Here is a 24785-nt window from a genome sequence, read left to right as displayed (position 1 = left end):
CATCTCAGCAAAATCAACCCAAGGACCTCCCTACACTGACCACTCCCCTACTGCCCTTGCCCCTTTCTGGTAAGGAAGTCATCCACTAGCTTTCCTAGTTAATCAGCCAAGGGCGTCCCATTAAACCCTTGTGGTAGCACTATTTTCCCGGGTGGTCGCTCCATGTTCCCATTAACATAATGATCTTATCATGAACAGTAATAAAAAACAGATAATAAAAGTGTAGTAATGAATAGTGTATCTCCATACCCAAAACCACAATAAGCGATAGCAAGTACTACCCAAAAATATTCAGTGGCAAAACAAGGTATAAAGATAGCCAAAACTGGGGTAACCTATTGGGTCCCATCAAAATTAACCTATGCAGATCATTATAATTAATAAGAACATGGTTGGGAAAAAAAGTAAGTGATCAAGGGCACAACTTGCCTTCAACGAGCTCCTGCTCAGCTACTTCTACCTGCTGAACCTCAGAATCCACAATAGCTTGCTCCTCTACTCGCGTCAACACAATACATACATAGTATAGCAAAAATTAACATCACACCAAACATGTAAATAAAATACACAAAAATAATCTAAACGTTAAAATAAGATCATAGGAACTGGAATCGTTAAATTTGGAGTTATAGATTTTAAGTTATGAATTTTTGAAGTTATCAAGTACCTCGAATAGCATAACTCATGTGATTAATTTTAGTTCAAGTTTAATGGCTAAACAAGGTTACTAAGTGATAGAAAATATTAATATAAAATTATTGCAACTGGAATTAATTAAAAAGGATTCAAAATGGGTTTTCTATGAATTAAATGAGTTCTAGGCCTTATTTTAATACCAAAAACTCATTTATATAATTCTTTCATTCAGTTTACAGTTCCTTGGGCTGCGCGCAATAATTCAGAGAACTGCAAGGGCTTCTGCGCAAGAATTCCTAAGACCCATAGCACTGCTCCTGTGGATCGCGGGTTTGTTTCCCTAAAACAGAGGGGCGCTTATGCAAAATGGTCACGACGAAAGGGTACCTTGATCCCTCGGTCGTTGGATCGAGCACAAGCGGTCCAGATTAGACCTAAAGCAGCAGCCGCAGCCCTGAGCAGTAGCCGCCACCGGATCAAAGATCCAGGGTCAGAGTTCGGCCACATCTACAACCTCGCGCGACCATCCGATTCAACTTCGACGGTCGGATGATAAAGCACCGAAAGGATATGCTAATTTATAATCTCTACCGCTCACTCCAAAATCAACGACGTACACAGACCAGCTTTTCGTTAAATCTCGACCGCCCACCGAATCGGACGGTCGAAGGCGCGTCTTCAACCTCCGACCAAACCGAGGGCAGCAGCGCATAACCCCATGGCGGAGACCTTCCTCCGACGCCCCGATCATCGCCTAGTGAGCTAATCTCGGATTGGAGACACGCTACATGAAGCACAACGAGAAACAAAGAGAATGGATGGGTTATTACCCCCGATGGTGGTGCAGAGACCCGCTCCCACGATGAAGCAACGAAGGGGATCTCCGGCGACGAATCCCCGGAGTTGTAGAGGATAGTCCCGCACGCGATGCTATGGTGGACCTTCCCCCGGGCCTGGTGAAGGGCACGGACTCCACACGAGGCGCGGATGGAGGCACTGCTGGGGATTCCACTGCGGCGACAATGGAATGGTTGGGCGGCAGCGATTTGCTCTCTCGGTTTCCTTGAAGTGTGGCGAGGGGCACGATGGTTGAAGGCATGAAGAGCACGGCTGAGGCGGTCCTTAACATATATGCGTAGGGTTGAAAACGGACGGAAAAAATCTCATTTCCGATGATAAAATGTGGATACGGAAATGGGAGAGGGGTTTTTCTGTCCGTTTCTGTCCGTTTTCATCACTATATATGCGCCCCGGTCAAGCGATTAGGAGCACATGCGAGATCCCAACGTCCGGCGGCTCCAGATTCTGTTATGGCACAACGGAGCACAAGCATGAACAAGTCTGACCAATGGGGGTTGGCGACACGGCGGACTGAGGAACTGATGAGATAGGCCCACGCCACAGTGGCTTGTGTATACAGGGGATCGGTCAAGGTGCATTGGATGACGTGTGGGCAGGCTACGTAGGGAAAGCAACTGGCCAGTGGGCCCCATTTAGCCGCGACACCGTGTGGACGCGAGTAACAGCCGCATGGCGGGCCCCGCATAGCAGTGTCAGCGCGGGGGCGTGGGGTAGAGTGGGCCGCGCGGGAGAATTTTCCTGGTGGGCCAAAATGAAGAGTAGTGGCCCAACTAGGTTTTCTTTCTTTTTTTCTTCTTTTCTAAGTCTAGTTTGAATTCGAATTTGGGCCAGATTCATTCTCTATGATTTTTGTGAAGTTAAAAATACCAATTTTAGGAATATAATTATATTATTCATATTTTTATATCATTTCTCTTCTTCTCATTTTCAAAAACCCTAATTTTAAATTTAGGGTTTAATTCAACTTCTAATAATTATTATCTTATTATTATTATCCTTATTATTTTATTTAATGCACAAACATATAAAACTCCAACAAGATGCACTTTCTTTTATTATAGTATAATTTGTTTTAATTAATCACTCTTAATTATATGTGTGCTCTTTTTATGATGCAAATATGGCACATAAAATAAGGATATCAAATATAGTATCACTTTATAAATTTTGGGTATTACAAATCCTACCCCCCTTACAAGGAATCTTGTCCTCGAGATTTAGGAAGATCTAGGGAAAAGATGGGGAAAATCTATGCGAAGCTCTTCTTCTCTCTTCCAAGTAGCTTCACCTTCTCCATGGTGACTCCATTGTACTTTGCACATCTTTATCACCTTATTTCTTGTAACTCGAGTCAAAGTATCAAGAATCTTGACAGGATATTCCATTTAAGTCAAGTCACTCTGAACACTAAGCTCTTCCATTGGTAATTGTTCCTTAGGGACACAGAGACACTTCTTAAGTTGAGACACGTGGAACACATTATGCACATCAAATAGATTATCAGGTAGCTCGAGTTGGTATGCCATCTCCCCAACTCGCCTAAAGATCATGAATGGTCCAATAAAGCGAGGGGACAATTTGCCCTTGACTTTAAATCTCTTCATTCCATGAAGTGGTGACACCTTGAGGTACACATGATCACCTTCCTCAAACTCCGGTGGTCTTCTTCTATTATCATCGTAGCTCTTTTGCCTGGTCTGAGCTACCCTCAAGTTTTCCCTGATTATACAGACTTGTTCTTCTGCCTCTTGAATAAGTTCAGGTCCAAAGAACTGGCTTCCTCCGGTCTGGTCCTAATATAGAGGAGTCCTGCATTTCCTGCCATGTAGAGCCTCGAACGGTGACATCTTCAGACTGGACTGGTAACTATTATTATATGAGAATTCAGCATAAGGTGGACTCTTGTCCCAACTACTACCATGTTGAAGGGCACAAGCTCTCAACACGTCCTCCAATACTTGATTAGTCCTTTCAGTTTGTCCATCAGTCTGAGGATGGTGGACCGAAATAAAATTCAACTTTGTATCCATATTCTCATGAAAACTTTTCCAAAATCTAGAGGTAAACTATGATCCTCTATCCAAAATGTTAAATCATGTTTGTTTAAGTCCAATCGTAATCGATACCACACTACAAATGGATATCGCTTTATTCAAATTTGTTACCACCGGTATTTGAGTGTGAATTGTTACCATTACCATTTATGTTACATTTTGCGAACCAAACGGCACCTATATTCCTTATTAATTTGGTGCACATCTATCATCAGTAATTTAATGATTTAATACTTTACATATATATTCCTTATTAATGCTTTACATATATATTCCTTATTAATTTGGTGCACATCTATCATCAGTAATTTAATGATTTAATGCTTTACATATATATTCCTTATTAATGCTTTATATAACATGATGTAAGCCTTTAGCATATATATATATATATATATTACTGGTGGTGTGCTCGATTATTCATCGACAAGTCGCTTTGCATACACTGGTGTATCGACCCAAGGAGAGATGAATGCGATGAGGCTGACGCCGGTTCTCCTCGCTGTTCTGATGATGACATGTCTCGTGTTCGCTGCAAATTGTGGTACGTGAACCCCATCACACGATTTGTTATGCATATTCAATTTAGAAGAAAAAAATTGATGCAGTGAAGTGCAGCGATTGCAGGTAGCCATGACGTGGAGACGACACCGGCTAGCGGTCTCCGGCGGCCGCCGCCGGACGGAGAGAAGACGATGTTGGGAAGCAGCGACATAAACATCAAGTTGTGTTTGAAAGCTCAGTGTGCCGGTTACAAGAGCTGTTACTGCTGCTTCACTTTACCTGGTTTGCCATGCTGGCCTGATCAGAACACGTGCTGGCAAGAGTGTCCCAATCGCCAGCGACTCCGATCCACCCGATCCATGAAGCACTCCGACGCGATGCCCTCCATAGGTCCCAGGTTCTCATGAGAAAGGATCTGGCCTCGAATTCTCCTGCTTGGAGTGACAATATGTGATACCGTGTCATGCATAGCAGCGTGAGTGTAGGATGATAATAAATAAGCAACATTCCATGCAACAATATGCATAGAAGCATGTTATATCTTAGGCTTGTATGGCAGGATATAACATACTTACTTTGTTCTAAAACAAATATACTTACTCAGTTTTCTTGCTTTATGGCTTGTTTGAGGGTTGGAGGGGATCGAAGGTAGCAAGAGATTTTAGCCCCTTCGATCCACTTTAATTTCCTTCTCTTAAACAAGCTCTTGTGAACCTTTTTTAGGATTTTTATAGTTCACCCACTAGTTTTGGCACTCTAATCAGTTTTACTCCTGCTCGACTCAGTTTTCTCGTTCCACCGTTAACCTCTGCTCAGAAATCACCTCATCTTACATGTAGACCCGTAACAGGGTAAAAAATGGTTTGTTGATGCAAAAAAAGATCGAAACAGAGATTCAAACTCAACACTTCAACTATTTTAACGATGCCAATGACCACTAAAACAGATACAATGCTTGTACATTTAAGCATAACAGTTTTTATAACGTATCTCTGTAACACCTACACGGTCAATTTTTTCAAATTTTTTTCCCGCTGCTCCTCCTCATGTCCATCACGCGCCGATAATGGAGGCGGGTGCAGGGTGACCGCGCGCGGGCCAGGGCGCTCAAGGCCGCGGCCTTCTTCTCCATCCTCGTGTGCGGGACAATGGGCTACTGCTTACCTGTGTTGTGTTGTGCTGCTATTGTGCGCCTGTGCCTCACTCGTTGCGAGCGGTGTCGCCGTCGGCGACAAGAAAAGCATCAGACGTCCATGGCAGTGGCGTCAGAGGCGCCGCCATTGGCGGAGCAGCTGCAGCGGCGACAACCACGCGCACGGTCCCACCTGTAACTCAACCGGTCCATCTGTAAGGCATCTAATGGATGGACGGAATGTATTCCGTAATGTGATTTCTAAGAATAAGTTGAAGGTAAGGGAAAACTGAGTAGAACATTGAGTACAGTGCCAAAACTAGTGGGTGGAATGTAAAATCCTTTTTCATGTACTATAAAGTATGAGTCTGTACATAATTCCTTGCTAAGATGTTCGGCTTCCACTTAGATTTTGGGCTGGCTCCGCACCTCCGCATCTAATGTCTTTAGTGGATCGTGTCAAATAGGGGATGCAGCACTGTAGATGGCACTGTTTACAGAGTGAAATTTGAAATAAAGGATAATGTAGTGCATGATATAAAAGACCTACTTCACACAACCATAGTTACATACTGCATGTGCAAAATCAGATTACCAAAATCAGTGACGGAGACAATTGACAAATTTAAGGCCAAAATATGATTACCAAAAATTGCCTTTGGCGAGGCCAAGACATAAATGCTAAAAAGGTTATAATTTAGCTGCCTCGGAGCTAGTCACCATGATAGAGAAGAACACTACCTTATAAAACAATATTTTATACTATAAATAATATTCTTTATAGAGTAGAATTTGAAATAATATATGAGATAGAAGCCACCGGAGACCGAGAGTCACAATATGGAAACAAAAACAATTTCCTCGGCTTCATTAATTTCTATCGTCATTTAGGATATTCGAGCGAAACTAACTAATTTTCTTCGGCCAACGTAAGCTACGAATAATTTCTATCAGTCGTATTAGTACCCGACTGAAATTACTGCAATAAAATATCCCACCATGCTTACTAGGGCCGGATATCGAGACGGCTCGGCTCGTCCAAGTTCAAGCTGACTCGTTAAGTTAATGAGCTGGTTCAGCTCGGCTCGTTAAGTTAATGAGTCACAGAGTTAGCTCGGCTCGTTTAGCACACGAGCCAAAGAAAAAAATATGTATATAACAATCAATTTTTAGTTATTTTTTTGACTAATTTAACAATAGAAAATATTAATTATACTTAGTCTCACATACCACATCAATGTAATATCAAATTAACACAACTCATCAATTCACAATTGACACACATGTTCATCAGTTTAACCCACAGTTATATTCGCATAAACCAATTTAACATATAAACACAGTTCATCAATCATTAGTTTAACTCATATGCCATATACACTACACATACATATAACATTATTATCAATTGGTACGTAAATGATATGCATATGATTTCCTTTTGCTGAAATGTGATAGCTCGCGAGCTAGCTCGTTAACAAACCGAGTTGGCTCATTAACGAACTGAGCTAGGATGTCACCTCAACTCGTGAAAAAAATTTCAAACGAGTCGATTCGAGCCGAGCTGACCACGAACCGAGCGAGCCAACGAGCCACGAGCATTTCGTCCAGCCGTACTGCTTAGTCGTCATCCACCACGAGTCGCGCCCCTGCTCATCACCCACCCCACACTGCTCGCGCCATGCTTTGCCCGCCCCACGCTGCACACCCCTGCTACCGCGCTGGCTACCATCGTCGTGCCGCACCATGTAGCCCTGCCCCCACTGTGGCACCTGCACCTGGTAGCTCATGCTTTTGCATCCCACACCCACTGCGCAAACCTGCCACATAATGTCGCTATTGTAGCCACCTTGTTATGCCTCTCCCTCCCATGGGACATCAACATGCACAACCATCGACTTCACATCGCCCAATTTGCCCCACCGTGATGTTGGCGGGCCATCTTCAACCTTCTATTCGTAATGTAACACATTTTCTACACTCTTTATGTTACGTGCATAAGGGATGACAAAGATTCTACATGAATAACTCTTCCTATTGGTCATCTATCAAAGTTCCTACATGGAACCATAATACGATAACATAATTAAAATGATAAGACTATCTCCCCTGATCCTCAAAACTGAAAAGGCAAGAGAAGGGCAAGAAATAATAAAGAAGGTTAACACGCCAAAATCATACATGGAAAGTTAGATCAAAAGTCAAAGCATTGCATATTTGTTTCTCTCGTTTATTATCCTTTTTCGGACATTAACACTTGTATATGAGGGTTTGCTTGGCATTGCCTTTAATGCTTGCATAAAGCGCTCGAAGGGGGTGCAACTATTGAGCTTTAAAGGTGGATCCCTTCAAAGGTAGCTCAAGCTCGATTCTTGGGAATCCTCCCTCTACATGGATACTGTTCACCTATTTATAGGGGTGGTGACATGCATCTTTGTATGAATTTACATAAATGCCACAGCTCCTATGTACATGATCTATACAACCATTGAAGGGCATTTCTGTCTTTTTGCCGACATAACGTGACATGTTTGTCTATCTTGTCTTCCTTTGTTTTTCTCTAAATGGAGATAAAAAAACTTCACATAGTCCCTTCGTGTTTTGAAGCGTACCTTTGTCTTTGAAGCCTAAAGAAGGTGTCCAAAGCCGCTAGGAAATGTCTCTTAAAACAAACTTAAAATAAAAAATATTGTCATGTGAGGACCATCAACAAAGCCTTATCCCCAACGATAGCTAATCGTGGGATTAGTTTGGTTTCTATAATTGACTCAAAACGTGAATCCAATGAAGAGGGTTTTGACCTAAAGATCCAAAAAAACACCTTCCATTGAGCTGGATTGTTATAGAAAACAAATATTTATCATATATGTTTCATGCAATTGAAAACAGAGAATTCTTGCCATTACAAGCACAAGGTTGATTTGTCCCTTGTGGTTTGGGTTGATGATGAGTGATTGTTAACATGGGTAGTGATTTGGTGTGAGTTAGTGGATTAACCAGCGTACGAGTTTGTGTTGTGCAACCATGTCTCTTGGCTTGTGGCGTGCAGGCGTGCACATCATAAGGATGGTCATCGACAGCGAAGGTAAATAGCATGCAGGTTTATGTTGTGCTGATGTAATACCGGCGGTACTTACTCCCGCTAGCTCTCTAGGATCATATATTGTCCCCACATACCAACACGGATCTTTTGTGCACACTTTGTCCTCACTCATGCACACCCGATAAAACTTTTCGATCGGTCACCCATCCCAAATTTCTTCAAACCAAGCACGCTTAACTTGGAGGTTCTTTCGAGTTAGGCTTCCGAAAAAGAAGATGCACCTTGTTAGTATGGATACGCTATTAATTCTATTAAGCCTTTGGCCCGGATTGTACCATCCCAGGGGCCAGGATATCACAGCTGATGGGCCAAGAGCGACGAAGGACGAACGCTGGGCATGTCGCTGTGCCATGGAGACATAGGCGCCACACATTTTGATGCACCACGATGGCTCTATTTCTCTTAGGTGTGCCATGCGCATAGGTCGTCGGCTCGGTCACGCCGGCTTTCTGGTCCTTGAGAGCACCTAGAGGGGGTGAATAGGTGATCCTGTAAAAATTGAGTCTAAACAACACAAACTTGGTTTATAATAAATGTTAGTGAGATCAAAACCAAGGTGATGTGAACAAGAAGTGACATGGTGATTTTATCCCATGGTTGGACCAATGCCTACTCCAAGTTGTGGTGACCTCCTTCGGTCAAGGATTGCACTCAATCCCTCTCAAGTGATCCAATGATCAAACTTGAGTACCACAGTTTTCTTCCTTTATCTCAAGTATTCCCTTTGTGAGGAATCTCCACAAGTTGGAGTCTCTCCACTTACAAGATTGATCACAATAGCCACAAGAGTAAGGGGGGAATAGAAACACACGCAAGAGCTAGAGTTGCAGCAACGACACACACACAAGTCAAGAACCGAGCACACAACACACCGCAGTGGAGTCGCAGTTCAAAGAAACGCTCAAATCTCAAACACAATGAACCGAATGCGTGCTTGCGAAGTCTAAGCGTCTTAGGATATTCAATGGAGACTTAGTGTGTTGCTCCATGCGCCTAGGGATCCCTTTTATAGCACCAAGGGGGCTAAGAGCCGTTGAAGCTCCATTTGGACGGACCTGGTTGCCTTCTGTCATTGGGCGCACCGGATAGTATGGTGCCCCATCGGATAGTGAACAGTGTGTCATTTCCTTCCTTTTCTAGCAAAGCTGACCATGGCAGCCACCAGCCCCCGTGGCACACCGGACAGTTTGATGCGACCTGGTGACCGTTGGTGAAGTCCACGTGTTGCGAGCTGATCGCGTGGCCGACCGTTGGAGTGGGCGCGGCTGGCACATCGGATAGTCCGATGCACATAGGATAGTCTAGTGAATTATAGCCATGGCTCCCCCAACTTTTCCTGAGAGCAGCCAGTTCGCCGAGCGCGCCAGCCTGAGCATCGGACACTATACAGTGCGCACTAGACAGTTTGGTATGCTATAGGCTGGTGTAGGTTTGGCTGGACTTAGCTGAACTTCTCCAATCCGATTTCTCTCGATTTGACAAGGTTCCTAGCACTTAGTAGAATATGTTAGTACCAAAAACAATTTACTGAGACTAGAATCATACCTTGCTTTTTCATTTGCATCTCTTTGACACTTAGCACAAAACAATATGTGCTGAGCATCTAATCACCAAAACATTTATAGAAATGGCCCAAGGGCACATTTCCCTTTCAATCCCCCCTTTTTGGTGATTTATGCCAACACATCAAAAGCAACTCAAAATGCAACAACATTTTCAAAGATAAGCTAAAGAGTGCAAATTGAAGACCAATTAATCTCACATAGGATTTGGCATATTTGGATCACTTTTGCCACCACTTGGTTTATTTTCACAAAAACAATTTCGTTTGCCTATCTCTATGTCAAAGACACTTGTTTTGGCAAATCAAATGATCTTTCAAGAATAGTTTTGATCAAATACTAAAAACTCCCCCTTTTTCCTATAATCAAATTTCTCCCCCACAAGAGAACTGTTTTTGCAATAAGAGGGTTTTGATCAAACTCCAAGAATTCTAACACTAAAATTTTGAAATTCACAAGTGGTTGGCTAATCCAGTTGCTTTGGCCTTAATTTCTCCCCCTTTGGCATTAAGCACCAAAATAGAAGAACTATTAGGCCCTTTAACCCCATTGCCTCACAAAAATGACAAATAAGATCAAAGGCAATGGGAAAACACAGATAAGAAATTGGGACAAGATACATTGATACCAGAATGGAGTGGAAGCCCCTTCAATGCCATCTTTGAGACTAGATTAGTATTACTCAAGAAAACACATTAGTCTCAAAAGAATCAAGTTGTAGTACATCCTCCCCCTTAACATGTGCATCATTTGCATAGGGACTTGTGAGGTTCGGGGATGACTTGTACAACTTGAGCACCAAAAATAAGCAAGTAAAGACAATTATGCTTAAAGTAACATAATCAAAGGCATAAAACACATGTATGCTATAGATCAATCCATGTTCCACGAATCTAAGACATTTAGCTCACTACGCAACATGCAAAACCTTTTCTCATCTAAAGGCTTGGTGAAGATATCGGCTAGCTGGTTCTCGGCGCTAATATGATAGATATCGATATCTCCCCTTTGCTGGTGGTCTCTCAGAAAGTGATGTCAGATGTCTATGTGCTTAGTGCGGCTGTGTTCAATAGGATTATCAGCCAAGCGGATTACACTCTCATTATCACATAGGAGTGGGACTTTGGTTAGATTGTAGCCAAAGTTAGGAGGGTTTGCCTCATCCAAAGCAGTTGCATGCAACACTGGCTTGCAGCAACATACTCGGCCTCGGCGATGGATAGGGCAATGAATGTTTGTTTCTTAGAGCTCCAGGACACCAGAGACCTTCTTAAAAACTAACAAGTCCCTGATGTGCTCTTTCTATCAACCTTGCACCCGGCATAGTTAGAATCTGAATATCCGTTTAAGTCAAAGGTAGACCCCTATGGATACCAGATCCCGAAGCAAGGCATAGAAACTAAATATCTAAGAATTCTATTTACTGCCACATGATGACATTCCTTGGGGTCGGATTGAAATCTAGCACACATGCATAAGCGAAGCTTAATACCCGGTCTACTTGCACAAAGATAAAGTAAAGAACCTATCATGGAACAGTATGACTTTTGATCAACAGACTTACCTCCTTTATTGAGGTCCAAGTGTCCGTCCGTTCCCATCGGTGTCTTAGCGGGCTTTGCATCCTTCATCCCAAACCTCTTGAGTAAGTCTTGAGTGTACTTTGTTTGAGAGATGAAGGTTCCTTCCTTTAGTTGCTTCACTTGGAAGCCAAGGAAGTAGTTCAACTCGCCAATCATAGACATCCTGACTTTCTACATCATCACCCTACTAAACTCCTCACAAGACTTTTGATTAGTAGAACCAAATATTATGTCATCGACATATACTTGGCATACAAACAAATCACTATTACAAGTATTAGTAAATAAACAGCAGCAGCGCTGTTTGTTAATTTTGTATCTTTAAAATTATAACAGTGGTGATATCAAACAAATACTATAGGAGTTTCTACACAAAATACTCTATAACTTCAGTATGCAATGGATAATTAAATTTTGCCATCTATAAGTTCTAAAACATCTGACAAGATAACTAAATGAATTTGTTTCAGACAGCAGCATAGTTAACTTCAAAATTCGATATCTCCCAAACTACTCAACCAAAAATTATTAAATTCTGCTGGCAGTAAGAACTTTTATCCCTCTACAAAAGTCTCCATAGTTGGAAGAGCCAATTCGGCCATTTACTAGATGAAACCTACCAGTGAAAAAACCCGCTCATTTTTGTCAGGCAAACAGGAACAGCCACAGTAAAACAAACATAACTGGAGTTTCAAAATTCATATGAATGCACTCTTTAACAATCTGGAAAGCTTATGAAATTATCTACAACTTCGTTTACCAACCTAAAGTTTAATTCTATTGATAAAATTGCCTAAATTTTAAGAGAACAGATTCTGCAAAGAATTGTGAGACTGAAAAACTGCTATAATCAAACTGCAATAACTTTCTGATCTGATATCCGATTGAGGTGTTCTTCGTGACCACGGAAAACTGGTATGAACAGAAACTATCGAATCTGCCATTCTGTAGAAAACTAAATTCGAGATCAAAACCTAACCCCACATCTAATCCTACCTCTAATCCTTTAATCCCCATGATCCACAACCTCCAAAAGCACATAATTACAGGGAGGAACAAGGATTTCATCCATACCTAGGGTTTTCCCTAAGAAAATCTTCAAGAAGAGATGGGAAGAACATCTCCTTGATCCTCTCTCCCTCTTCAATTCAACGTGCTCCTCCTCTTCTCGATTCTTGCTGCGTGGGGAGAGATCTAGAGGGAGGAGGAAGCCGTGGAGAGGGTAGAGGGCGGCTGCCCAAGGGGAGGAGAGGGAGAGGGAGGGGGCGGCGGCCAAAGTGGTGGAAAGGGTGGGGGGGCTGCCACCAATTGCGAGAAGGGGAGGGGGTCTCTTCAAGAAGAGATGGGGAAGAACATCTCCTTGATCCTCTCTCCCTCTTCAATTCAACGTGCTCCTCCTCTTCTCGATTCTTGCTGCGTGGGGAGAGATCTAGAGGGAGGAGGAAGCCGTGGAGAGGGTAGAGGGCGGCTGCCCAAGGGGAGGAGAGGGAGAGGGAGGGGGCGGCGGCCAAAGTGGTGGAAAGGGTGGGGGGGCTGCCACTAATTGCGAGAAGGGGAGGGGGTCTCTTCAAGAAGAGATGGGGAAGAACATCTCCTTGATCCTCTCTCCCTCTTCAATTCAACGTGCTCCTCCTCTTCTCGATTCTTGCTGCGTGGGGAGAGATCTAGAGGGAGGAGGAAGCCGTGGAGAGGGTAGAGGGCGGCTGCCCAAGGGGAGGAGAGGGAGAGGGAGGGGGGCGGCCAAAGTGGTGGAAAGGGTGGGGGGGCTGCCACCAATTGCGAGAAGGGGAGGGGGTCAGCTAGGGTTGGGAAGGGGGGCTCCCATCCATCGGATCGAGATCTAAGGCCCGAACACGCTCTTCCATCTGAGCTCCCGACCCTAGCGGAAAAAATGCCAAAGGATCTACTAGTTTCCTGAGGAATGCCTCCTGAAACTCCAAACCCCAATGCCACATAACATGAAAGAAAAGAGAAAAAGAAATTTAACTTCTTTTTCAGAAAATTGGGATATCAATATCGAAATTCCTGGGGTTTCAGTTTTTTCACACTATTTATTATAGCTCAATGCAGCTGGGTTGCTTGGTACATCTCTTGTTCCATAATACCTTGAATAACTGAGTTATCCTTTCTTTTTAGTGGACAAAGAACTGCTGTTAACTGGCTTATTTTTAGCCATTCTGTAACAATTTTCCAGGCACGATACTGTCATATGTTTGCTTCTGAGATTTCACTGCATCAACAGATGCTGGTTTGTTAGAAATTGGAATGATGTAGCTATTAAATTCTTGCCTAATCCATCACAAGCAATGTCTCAAAGAACTTTGGATTCCTGACATTTGAATCACCTGTCGACTCCTGTTTTGGAAAATACCAGTGCTTAAATTTTGAGAATCTTTTTGCAACTAAGCGCTATGATGTAGCCATTTTTGTTAGACAAATGTTACCACTGTCCGCTGCTTTCATTGACAAGATTTATGCCGTACTTAACGTCGACGCAGCGTCTGATGTATGGCGACACCTTGCCCAGGTCCACGTCCCTCCCCGCCGCGCAGCGGTAGGCCGACGGTGCGTGGAAGCACGGCTCGACGGAGTCTGCCCGCCGGCACGGCATGTCTCGCGGGTCCAGCTCCTCCCTCCAGTCGGCAGCCCACATCGGCGCCCTGGGCATGACCCAGGGACGCAGCCCAGCGAGCCCCTGCGCGACGTACCCGAACGTGGAGTAGCCGCTGGTGACGAGCACGTCGCACATGCTCAGCAGGTAAATCTCGCTCAGCGCCCTCATGTCGTGCGCCGCGTCGCGCCACCGCTGCCGCCCCTCGTGGCTCGGCTGGTGCACGCCGCCGGAGATCCTGCCGCCGTACTCGTCCCTGATCCGGTCGTAGTACCACGAGCTCAGCGACGTCACCAGGACGGCGCGCGAGAACGAGGACGACGTGCCGTTGCCGCCGCCTGCCGCGTCCGTCTTCGTCCCCGAGAGGAGCTTCACGTCGCGGAGGCACGACAGGATCTGCTCCAGCACGAACCGTGGCGGCTGCTTCTTCTGGAACACCCTGATCTGGACGCCGACGCGCTGGTCGACGTCGGCAAGGTTGGCGTGGTAGTAGCTCTTTATGGCGTGCCAGACGCGGTTCGTCGGGTGGAAGAGGTACCGTCCGAGGTGGTAGAACACGGACTCCTTCTCCGGGAACATGGCCTCGAGCTCGTCGCTGAACGCTGGCGTGAGGAAGAGCCCCGGCACGATGTAGTTATCCGTCCACATGAACAGCCACGGCACCTCGCCGAGGAGTCTCTGGTGCGCGTCGCAGAAGAAGAGCTTGTCGTGAAATCCGTAGGAGCCGGAGAGGTGGAGGTACAGGTACAGTGGCGGCCGCGGCGCCGACCACGACACGTTCCCGTCGGCGGACACGGTGATGCCGCCGCTCTGCAGCATGTCCCCGAGGTTCTCCTTGGAGCCGCCCTCGTAGCCTTGGAGTCTACTTAGCGGGGAGAAGGAGAACCAGCCGGCTTGCGGTAGCAGCCACGTCGTTCCTGGAAAGGGCTCGCAGAAGAGCGCGCCAGTGTCCTTGCCGCCGTCGACGAGGAGGACGCGCTCGGTGAGCACCGCATAGAGGAAGGCCGACGTAATGCCGAGCATGCGGTTGCCGAGGCCACGGTAGCTGATGTAGACGAGGTAGCGGCAGCCATCGTCATCGTCGACGACGCCCTCACCGGAGTCGAGCCGCCGGACTGCCTTCTTGTGCGCGGCCGTTCCAGGGCCGCATCGCTTCTGGAGCGCTTCATGCTTCCGGAGGTTAGCGATGAGGTAGGGGGACGGCTTGTGCGACGAAGTCTTGTGGTAGACGGCGAACTCATAGCGACTCCGGCACGACATATAGCGGAAATCAGCGCTAAGAAGACCGTCCAGAAAATGCTCGTCGGTGATGTTCAACGGAGGTTCCGAGCCTGATTCATCGCACGTACAGAAAAATTAGAAGTATGCAATTCCTCAAAAAGCAAAACCATATTACCACGGTGGCGCCTTTTTAACCAAACACTAATGATCCCTAGGACCTATGTGTGGCGTGCAAGACCTTTGTGACTTCTCCACGACCTGACGGACCGTCTGCGATAGGTCACGGGATTATCCGTGTGGTTGGTCATCCGACGATTCGGGATAGGTCACATGACCGCTCGTTATGGCGTAAATAACTACGCTCTTGTGTGTGATGACACATAGCGCCTCGTGTAGAACATAGATCCTGTATTTGGGAGAGACCCTATCAGAGAGGAGAGAGATCATAGGGTTGCTTGAGGAACTACAAATAAAGCTACGCTACATCTAGACCTAATGTATAAAGATAAGTAAGGTAATTGAACTGTTTCGAATGGATTGTGTCTTTGCGATCGGTTATATCCCTTTATATTTATAGGGAAAGAAGTATGTACCTTATTCTAAGTAAAGTCCAACAAAATATATTTCACAAAAAACAAAAAGATATCACGACAAATCAGGACTCCCGATCGAATTGATTTAATCCAAGACGGTCTGGGATGACATGTCCGATTTCTCGGGGCCAGACCATCCGAGCATACATACGGACTGTCTGACAATACCAATACTGCCAAATTTTGTGTTCAATATATAACCCTGTATTTTGGTGGAGTTCACGAACCAAAAGCACATATACTATCAACAAGTTTCGGGAAACAATGGGTTTCACAAGTCACCTTATTCCCAAAATAAGAACTCTAATGACTCCTAACCAAACAGTATAGTCATTTAATAGATTTCTAATGTATAAAGGCCATTTATGGTTGGATCTACTTTGGCCATGACTATCTGATCAATATGTCAAAAGGAACAAAAATGTGGTGCCTCCTAGCCCGAATAATCAAACGGAGTATGCATGTAATACGAATTCATCGTTGTATTATCCCGCACGTGAGCAGGACAAAACATCGCCGATGAGTAGATAGGAGGAAAATACCACGACATCCTTGAAGATAGATGAGTAGACGACATTTGTTGCACCACTTCTCGAGCTGGTTTAGTCGTCCTTTGCCCCTGCATAGATTGCTTCTTTTTTGCAGACAACTTTGATTGTTTTGCTAGCCAGTTGTGTGGGAACGACCTTCTTATTTATTTATTTAGAGAGAAGTTGATCGAACGTAGGACTAAATTTAGTAAACTTATACAAAGCCTTAGTCCGATCCTACTTCTTAGTCCCGTTCACCTCCGAAACATGGATCGTTGATCTGGTCTTGACATTATCGGACTATGCAATTCTACACATCAGACCTTCTAAAGCACCAGATTTTTTAGTGATAACTACTAAATTATTTGGTGTACGAGAATTCGTCGGTGATGCCTCTAGTCTTATTAGTGGTCCTTACAATGTCTCTCTTGCCCGGGGCCTTCTAAGTAACCACTCATCGAGGTAGATTTGGCAGGATTACCGGTGACTATACTCTTACCCTTGCCTTTATCGGCTACATTCGACTGAACTAAGACCTTCTTGTCGTTCATCTCAAGTGTATTAACGGGGAACATTTGCTTGTCAATTTTCATATTTTAAAAAATCAACTGGCCTTCATTTATAGTCGATTGTATCTGCCAACGGAAAACATCGCAATCATTGGTGGTATGGTAAAATGAATTATGCCATTTATAATAAGCACACCTTTTTAGTTCATCTATTAGGGGAATTGTGTCAGACAATTTGATGTTGACACTCTTAAGTAATTCATCAAATATTTTGTCATAATTAGCAACATTGAATGCGAACTTAACTTCTCCTTGGTAATTCTTCTAAACCGGCTGTAGGGAAGATCAAGTGGGAAGTTTAGCCTTAGTGGGCCAAACATGTTCAATGATATATACCTATTTTGGCATGTCAACTGAGCTACTACTGCCACAATGCTCATTATAACGAGATGGCTCTTGAATTTCTTTGCTTTGGCTTTCATAATCCAAAGACTGCTGATGCAACTAGGCTAGCGAAAGAAATTGGGTGCCATCTAATTTTTCTTTCAAGTATGGATGTAACCCATTGAAAACCAGCCATGCTAACTGCTTATCTTTGACATGGACCTAGAAGCACCAGTTTCTAGTATCTCAGAACCTTTAAAGATAATCATTAACCGATTCATTGCCTCATTGTTGAAGCGATGCCAGATCAACTAAATCTAACTTGTAATCCCTGGAGAAAAAGTGTTCATGAAACTTATGCTCTATATCACCTTAAGAACTAATCGAGTTAGGGGGCAAGGCAGTGTACCATGCGAAAAGCAGTACCGGTAAAGGACAAAGAAAATAAACGAACACAGAAAGCTTCACTATCGGCCAATTCTACTAACTAGGCTAAAAACTAGCCTATAGTGCTGATATGTACTTTTATCGCTGTCGGCGTTTCGACCCAGGGGGGTCCCTGGACCGACGAGTAAAATTGTCGCTGCGTGTCCCAGCCCAGATGGGTTGGCACGAGATGGAACACAAAGGGGAAAAACACGGCTCGTGTTATCCTGCGCCAGGGGGATGCGCTCGTAGTAGGGGTTACAAGCGTTCGCGAGAAAGAGAGAGAGAGTGAGCCTGTTCGTCAGCCCATCCTCCCGCGCGACCCTCCCGCATGAGGGCCCTGGACCTTTCTTTTATAGATGCAAGGAGAGGGTCGAGGTGTACAATGGGGGTGTAGCTATGCGCTAACGTGTCCGACAGAGAGGTGCCTGAGCCCTGTGTACATGCCAACGTGGCTGTCGGAGAGGTGCTAGAGCCCTGTGTACGCGGTATCGTGGCCATCGGAGGAGCGCTTGAGCCCTATAGAAGCACAGTTGTCGGGGCTGCTGGGACCTTGCTGACGTCTCCTTGCTTCCGTAGGGGGCTGAGAACCACCGTCGTCATGGACGCACGCGGGGAGCCATCATTACTTGTTACTGGGGCGAGCCTGGATGGGACGCCGGTCTTGTTCCCCCGTAGCTTGAGCTAGCTAGGGGTAGGGTAATGATGTATCCCCCGTGGCGTGGTCGGTCCGAGCCCAAGGTCGGGCGAGGCGGAGACTCCTCCTGAGGCCGAGGCCGGGGTCAGGCGAGGACGCGATTCCTCCCGAGGTCGAGGTTGAGGCCGAGCCCTGGCGGGTTGAGACCACCTTCCGAGGCCGAAGCGGGGGCCGAGCCCTGCGGTCGGGCGAGGCGGAGACCTCCTCCTGAGGTCGAGCCCCAAGGTCGAGCGAGGCGGAGCTTCCTGTTGTGCCTGAGGCTGAACTTAGCTGTTGTTAGCCTCACCCTGGCGGGTGGCACAGCAGTCGGAGAGGGGCGAGCGGCGCAGTTTTCCTGTCAGGTCAGTCAGTGGAAGGGCGAAGTGACTGCGGTCACTTTGACCTTGCCGACTGAGGCCCGTGTGTCTGGATAAGGTGTCAGGCGATCCTCGCATTGAATGCGCCTGCGATACGGTCGGTTGGTGAGGCGATTTGGCCAAGGTTGCTTCACTACGAAGCCTGCCCGAGCTGGTCTTCGGGCGAGTCGAGGGTGCGCCCGTTGCTTGAGGGGGCCCTCGGGCGAGGCGTGAATTCGTCTGGGGCTACTGTTCCCGCCCGAGGCTAGGCTCGGGCGAGGCGAGATCGCGTCCCTTGAGTAGACGAAGCCTTGAACTGAATCGTGCCCATCAGTCTCTGCAGCTTGTGCTGATGGTGGTTACCGGCCGTGTTTAGGAGTGTTGGGGGGTACCCCTAATTACGGTACCCGACAGTAGCCCCCGAGCCTCAAAGGGAGTGTTGGTACTCGCTTGGAGGCTTTGTCGCACTTTTTTGCAAGGGGACCGGCCTTTCTCGGTTACACTTTGTTCCGGTGGGTGCGCGCGAGCGCACCCGCCGGGTGTAGCCCCCGAGGCCTCGGAGGAGTGGTTTGACTCCTCTGAGGTCTTAGTGCCTTTTGTGACGCCTTGGCCGGTCTGGTTGTTCCCTCATGCGACCTGATTGTAGCCCGGGTGCATGGTCAGGTTCCGAGTTTTTAGGCTGGTTTGTTGACGCTGCCAACGGTTTGGCCGTAGCCGGGTTTGCGAGAGCAGCCCCCGAGCCTCTGCACGGAGCGAGGGGACGATCAAGGACTGTCTCGACTTTTATCATACGCCCCTTCGTCGCCTTTCCGCAAGGAGGAAGAGGGGGAAAGCGCCATGTTGCCCTCGGAGGGCGCCGAACATGGTGTCTCCAGTGAGTTGCTAATGGGTGATCCGAGTGGACGCCCATGCCCCGTTCGATAAGGGTCGGCTAGTGGCCCAGAGGAGCGCTCCAAAAGTACCTGCAGGTGATTTGTCGGACCCGGACCCGTTCGATAGGGTCCAAGGGCTCGATGCCTCCCTCTGATGGGATTCTGTTACAAAATCGCTCCTGCTGGTCTCAGAAATGTCCTAGGGTACCTCGGGAGCGTAGCCCGAGCCTCGGCCATGTAACAGACATACCCAGAGTCATCCCTTGCTCTGCGTGCTCTGGGGCGACTGTCGAACCCTTCCGAGGGGCCAGCCTTCGAACCCCTGATCAGTAGTGGGCACGGAGCCCAAGTGCTCTGAGGCGGCTGTCGAACCCTTCCGAGGGGCCAGCCTTCGAACCCCTGATCAGTAATGAGCCTGAAGCCCGAGTGCTTTGGGGCGGCTGTCGAACCCTTCCGAGGGGCCAGCCTTCGAACCCCTGATCAGTAGGAGGGCTCGGGGCCCGTTTCCTTCGCGGAGAAGGATCCCTTTCGAATTATCCCCTTTCCTGGTCCCTGTAGCAAGAGAGAGAAAGGGGAAGAGGAAAAGGATATGAATTTAAACAGTGTGGCGCACCTTTTTTGACGTGGTCATCATGGCGGAGGTGAAACGACGCCCGCTTCGCCTGCCAAAGGTGTCGCTTGCCCTGCCGAGTAGTTAATGCGTCGGGACGGGCGGTTCGCGGGGAGGCCGCGTGCGCGAGCCGTTCGAGGAACGAAACACAGGCGTGTCATCTTCATGCCATGGGAGAGGGCTCCCCTGCTGCTCCAGGAGGGGACGTGAGCCTGCAGACGATTTGACTGCCACTTCCGCTCGCCTGCTGCCGCCATTACTGTCGGTCCACTTTTGGCCATATCAACCGTCGCGCCTCCTCCCGTGGCTGACTGACCCGTGGTCGATGTGCTCGATTGGCACTGTTGGGCCACGCGCAGGGTTGCCTCGAGTCGCGGCACCGGTTCCGCAGTCGAGGAGGCGCGGCATTGGCGCAAGTGGCAGTGCGGTTGCTTGCACGTAGTAACCGGCGCGCCGGTTACATGACGTGTGGGCCTGGGCCTCTATGATGGATGCGACGAAGCCGAAGGGGTGCGCCCCCGCGGTGCGGTTGTACGCCACCTGCATGGTGGTCCGCCCTTTCGACCGCTGGTTTCGGCAAGGATGGAGGAGTGCTTGTAACCGCGGGGCGGTTACACGCTCCGCGTGCGGCGGATTGGCTTCTTCCGTTTCGGGTTAGCTTGCATGACGTGTGGGACCTAGCCCCCGTGTCGTAGGGGGAGGACCCTAGAGCACGTCGGTGAAGACTTTGCCCGCGACGCCTGAGGATGCAAGTGGGGAGAGCCGCCTTTAAAAAGGGGTCGATCCCACGGGCGATAGCCATGCCTTCGCACTCCCCTCATGCATCGCGCCCTTCCACCTTCCGAGCCCCCGGATGGGGAGCACCCGCGATGCCTTCGTCTTGCTACTGTTGGAGGAGCGCGACCTCGCGGGGGTTGGCATCCTTCAGCCATCGCTCGGCTTCAAGGATTTTCATCATGCAGCCCGGCCGCATTCACTCACCAATGGTCATCCATGATGATGACCACCAGTTCGATGGTGGGGAGAAGCAAGCCGGGCTGCGGCCTCTGCCCCGCCCTCAGCTTCAAGGATCTTCATCATCCTTGCTGTGGCGGGGGGCGAGCTGAGCCGGGGTTCTACCTCCCACATGGGCCGGCGGTCCGCCTCTTCCTTCAGCACTCGGGGGAGAGGGCGCTCACCGGCCTTGCGGAGGGGGCGAACTTTGACAACGCAGGGCCGGTCGGCTGCAAGCGTCGTCAGCTCCAGCGTGCTTGGCTCGCTGGCTCAGCTGGCTCTGTCGCGGCCTCCGACGCTGCCTCCTGCCGCTTGATCCGGGCGTGGCCGTCCGTCCACCGCACGGGTGGTCGTTGCGCCGTGCGCACCGGGGGGATCGTCCAAGACGTCGCACGCCGCTAGGGCGGCGTTCGTGTTCTTGGATTGTCTTGTCCTCACTCTGGCACGACGCCTACATGCGGAGGTCGGTGCCTGCCCGTCCGCGAGGACTTGAGTGGGGATCTGCCGGTGCAGGCTGGGCCAGCCGCAATTCGTTAGCGTAGCACCGACGCGCAGGTGGCCGTTGTCGTCGGTGCTAAGGTGGTGGTCGCTAGAGGAGGTTTCTCCGCCGACGAGACCGTCGGCGCCACCTGCGGTCGGACCTCCGGCTCTTTGGCCTTGACGGCTTGTCCTCGCCCCTCGTGTGGGGACGTGGGCAAGGGCCTTCCTACAGCAGCATTTGCCCTGAGGTCATCGTTGCTGCTGTTCAGCCGCCCGAGGCAGAGGTCGTTGTCGCTGCTGCTGCAGTGGTCGCCGGCGAGCCACCTGGAGTTTGCTGTCCCGCAGGCCCTCTGGTGTGGAGGTAGTTCATACCCGCGGGAGTGGAACCGGAATTCCGTTTGTAATGGCACCCTGAGTGGGTGTATGTTCATTGTGGCTGTCGGGGCCTGAACATCTGGGTATTTTGGCGTGAAGTCGTGTTTCTTCCTCATTTCGAGCACCAGGACTCGCCTGTCGGCTAGCTGAACCGCTTAACTGAGTGTGAGTTGCCCTGCGCGGAAGTTGACGAGTGAGGTATCCGTATCCCGGAGGCATAGGAGTCCCTCGGCTCGGTCGGCCTTGCTGCTCAAGGCTTCCCTTGCTCAGTTTGAGAACCTTCGGCCGCTCTGCGATGAGCTGGAGCCGGAGGCTGCGGTGTCGGCGTGGACAGAGGTGGAGTCGGCTCAAAAAGAGGCTTCGTTGGCCCAGGAGCGGGTGGCTTCCCAGGCCGAGGAGGTGCAGCAGCGGCGGCTGGAGCTTGGCCAGGTCATCCGTGAGTGGGACCAACCTCGGAGTCACGCTGCCGAGGCCGTGAGCCGGGCTGATGTCCTCGGGGGATAGCTGGCTGAGGCTACGGAGCGGCCAGTCGAGGTGTCTGCTCGGGCCGGGACCCTTGCGGAGACCCTGGCTGCGACGGCCCAAGCGCGGTGCTGGCGTATTCCTTCGAGGTGGAGATCCTTCCGCCCGTGTCGCCGTCCGAGGCCGGGCCAGATCCCGCCGAAAGTGGAAACGGCGCCGAGGGTGCTGCTGCTCCCTCTATCGATGTCTGAACCTGCAGGAACAGTTTGTTTGTAGTATGTTTTTCGCGGCCGCCGAGGCCCAAACATTTTATTGTCGTATTATAAAGCTGTGTTTTCTTTCCTCTTGTTTCGAGTATCAGGACTTGTTCGTCGGTAGCAGAATCGCTTGTCCGAGCGAGAGTTACTTTTTGCGGAAGGTGATGAGTGAGGTATCCGTATCCCGGAGGCGTAGGAGTCCCTCGGCTCGGTCGGCCTTGCCGTTTACGTGCACTCTTACTCGTTCGTAGGATTCTGTTACCGATATAGTCGAGACGGCACGAAAGTCGTTCTGGCAGAAAAGTTTTTCGAGCGTTAGGACTTGTTCGGCAGCAGAATCGCTTATCCGAGCGTGAGTTACTTATCGCGGAAGGTGATGAGTGAGGTATCCGTATCCTGGAGGCTTAGGAGTCCCTCGGCTCGGTCGGCCTTGCCACTTACGTGTACTCCCGTCGTTTTTAGGACCCCGCTATCGAAGCAGTCGAAAAGCGCGAAAGACGTTCTGGCAAAAGACTTTTTCCAAGGAAAATTTTAACGCAGAGGGGGTTCCCCCCTTCTAGCCCCCGAGGGAGGGTCGGGCTTTGCCGAGGCAAGGCTGACCCTTCCTTGACGGTTAGACTTTATTTTTGTATGTAAGGAAAACGAGGTATATGAACGACTTGAAAACATCTTAAGGGTAAAAGCGACGTAGTTGTCGGATGTTCCAAGCGTTGCTGTAGACCTCGCCTTGATCGTTGGCCAGCTTGTATGTTCCGGGCTTCAAAATCTTGGCGATGATGAACGACCCTTCCCAGGGAGGAGTAACCTTGTGGCGCCCTCGGGCGTCCTACCACAGCCGAAGTACCAAGTCTCCCACCTGGAAGTCTCGGGGCCGAACCCCTCGGGCGTGATAGCGTCGCAGAGACTGCTGATACCGTGCCGAGTGTAGTAAGGCCATGTCCCGAGCCTCTTCCAGCTAGTCCAGTGAGTCTTCTCGGCTAGTCTGGTTGCTTCGGTCGTCGTACGCCTTTGTCCTAAAGGAACCGTATTCTAAGTCTGTGGGCAAGATAGCCTTGGCCCCATAGACTAGAAAGAACGGTGAGAAACCCGTGGCTCAGCTTGGCGTCGTCCTCAGACTCTAGACCACCGAGGGTAGCTCTTTCATCCATCGCTTGCCGAACTTGTTGAGGTCATTGTAGATCCTTGGTTTAAGTCCCTGCAGAAGCATACCGTTGGCACGCTCCACCTGCCCATTCGTCATGGGGTGAGATACGGCGGCCCAGTCCACATGGATGTGGTGGTCCTCGCAGGAGTCCATGAACTTCTTCCCAGTGAACTGGGTGCCATTGTCGGTGATGATGGAGTTCGGGACCCCAAAGCGATGGATGATGTTGGTGAAGAACGCCACCGCCTGCTCGGACCTGATGCTGGTTAGGGGTCGGACCTCGATCCACTTGGAGAATTTGACGATGGAGACCAACAGGTGCGAGAAGCCCCCGAGTGCCTTCTGCAAGGGACCAACATGGTCCAGACCCCACACAACAAACGACCAGGTGATGGGTATTGTCTGCAGGGCCTAAGCGGGCAGGTGCGTCTGTCTCGCATAGAATTGGCACCCTTGGCAAGAGCGTACAATCCTGGTGGCGTTGGCCACCGCGGTCGGCCAGTAGAAGCCTTGTCGGAAGGCGTTCCAAACGAGGGCTCGAGGTGCTGCATGGTGGCCGCAAGCCCCCGAGTGTATTTCTTGTAATAGCTCCTGTCCTTCGGCGACAGATATGCATCATTGGAGAATGCCTGAGGGGCTGCGGTGGTAGAGCTCCTTTTCATCACCCAGTAAGACGAACGACTTGGCGCGCCACGCCAGTCGCCGAGCTTCGGCCTTGTCGAGGGGTAGCTCTCCTCGGTGGAGATATTGCAGGTACGGGGCCTGCCAATTTCGATTAGGTGTGACCCCATTCCGCTCTTCCTCGACACGCAGTGCCTCGCCCTCAGCCGCCGAGGATACCTCGGGCTGGG

At 48.9% G+C, this 24785-nt stretch overlaps 1 protein-coding gene across 1 annotated transcript in view; it reads right to left on the bottom strand.

Annotated features, from left to right (window-relative positions):
- Nucleotides 1–13645: 13645 nt before the first annotated feature.
- Nucleotides 13646–24785, bottom strand: part of LOC103654697 (fucosyltransferase 2) — a 29027-nt gene continuing 17887 nt past the window's right edge. The window contains exon 2 of the mRNA XM_008681541.2: nucleotides 13646–15377. Within this exon, the coding sequence (XP_008679763.1) occupies nucleotides 13876–15377 (1502 nt within the window). The 3' untranslated portion in view covers nucleotides 13646–13875. The remainder of the gene's footprint in view (nucleotides 15378–24785) is intronic.

This window comes from Zea mays, chromosome 4 (genome assembly GCF_902167145.1).
Source record: "Zea mays cultivar B73 chromosome 4, Zm-B73-REFERENCE-NAM-5.0, whole genome shotgun sequence".
Lineage (NCBI taxonomy): Eukaryota > Viridiplantae > Streptophyta > Magnoliopsida > Poales > Poaceae > Zea > Zea mays.
This window is presented reverse-complemented; position numbering and strand designations above follow the sequence as displayed.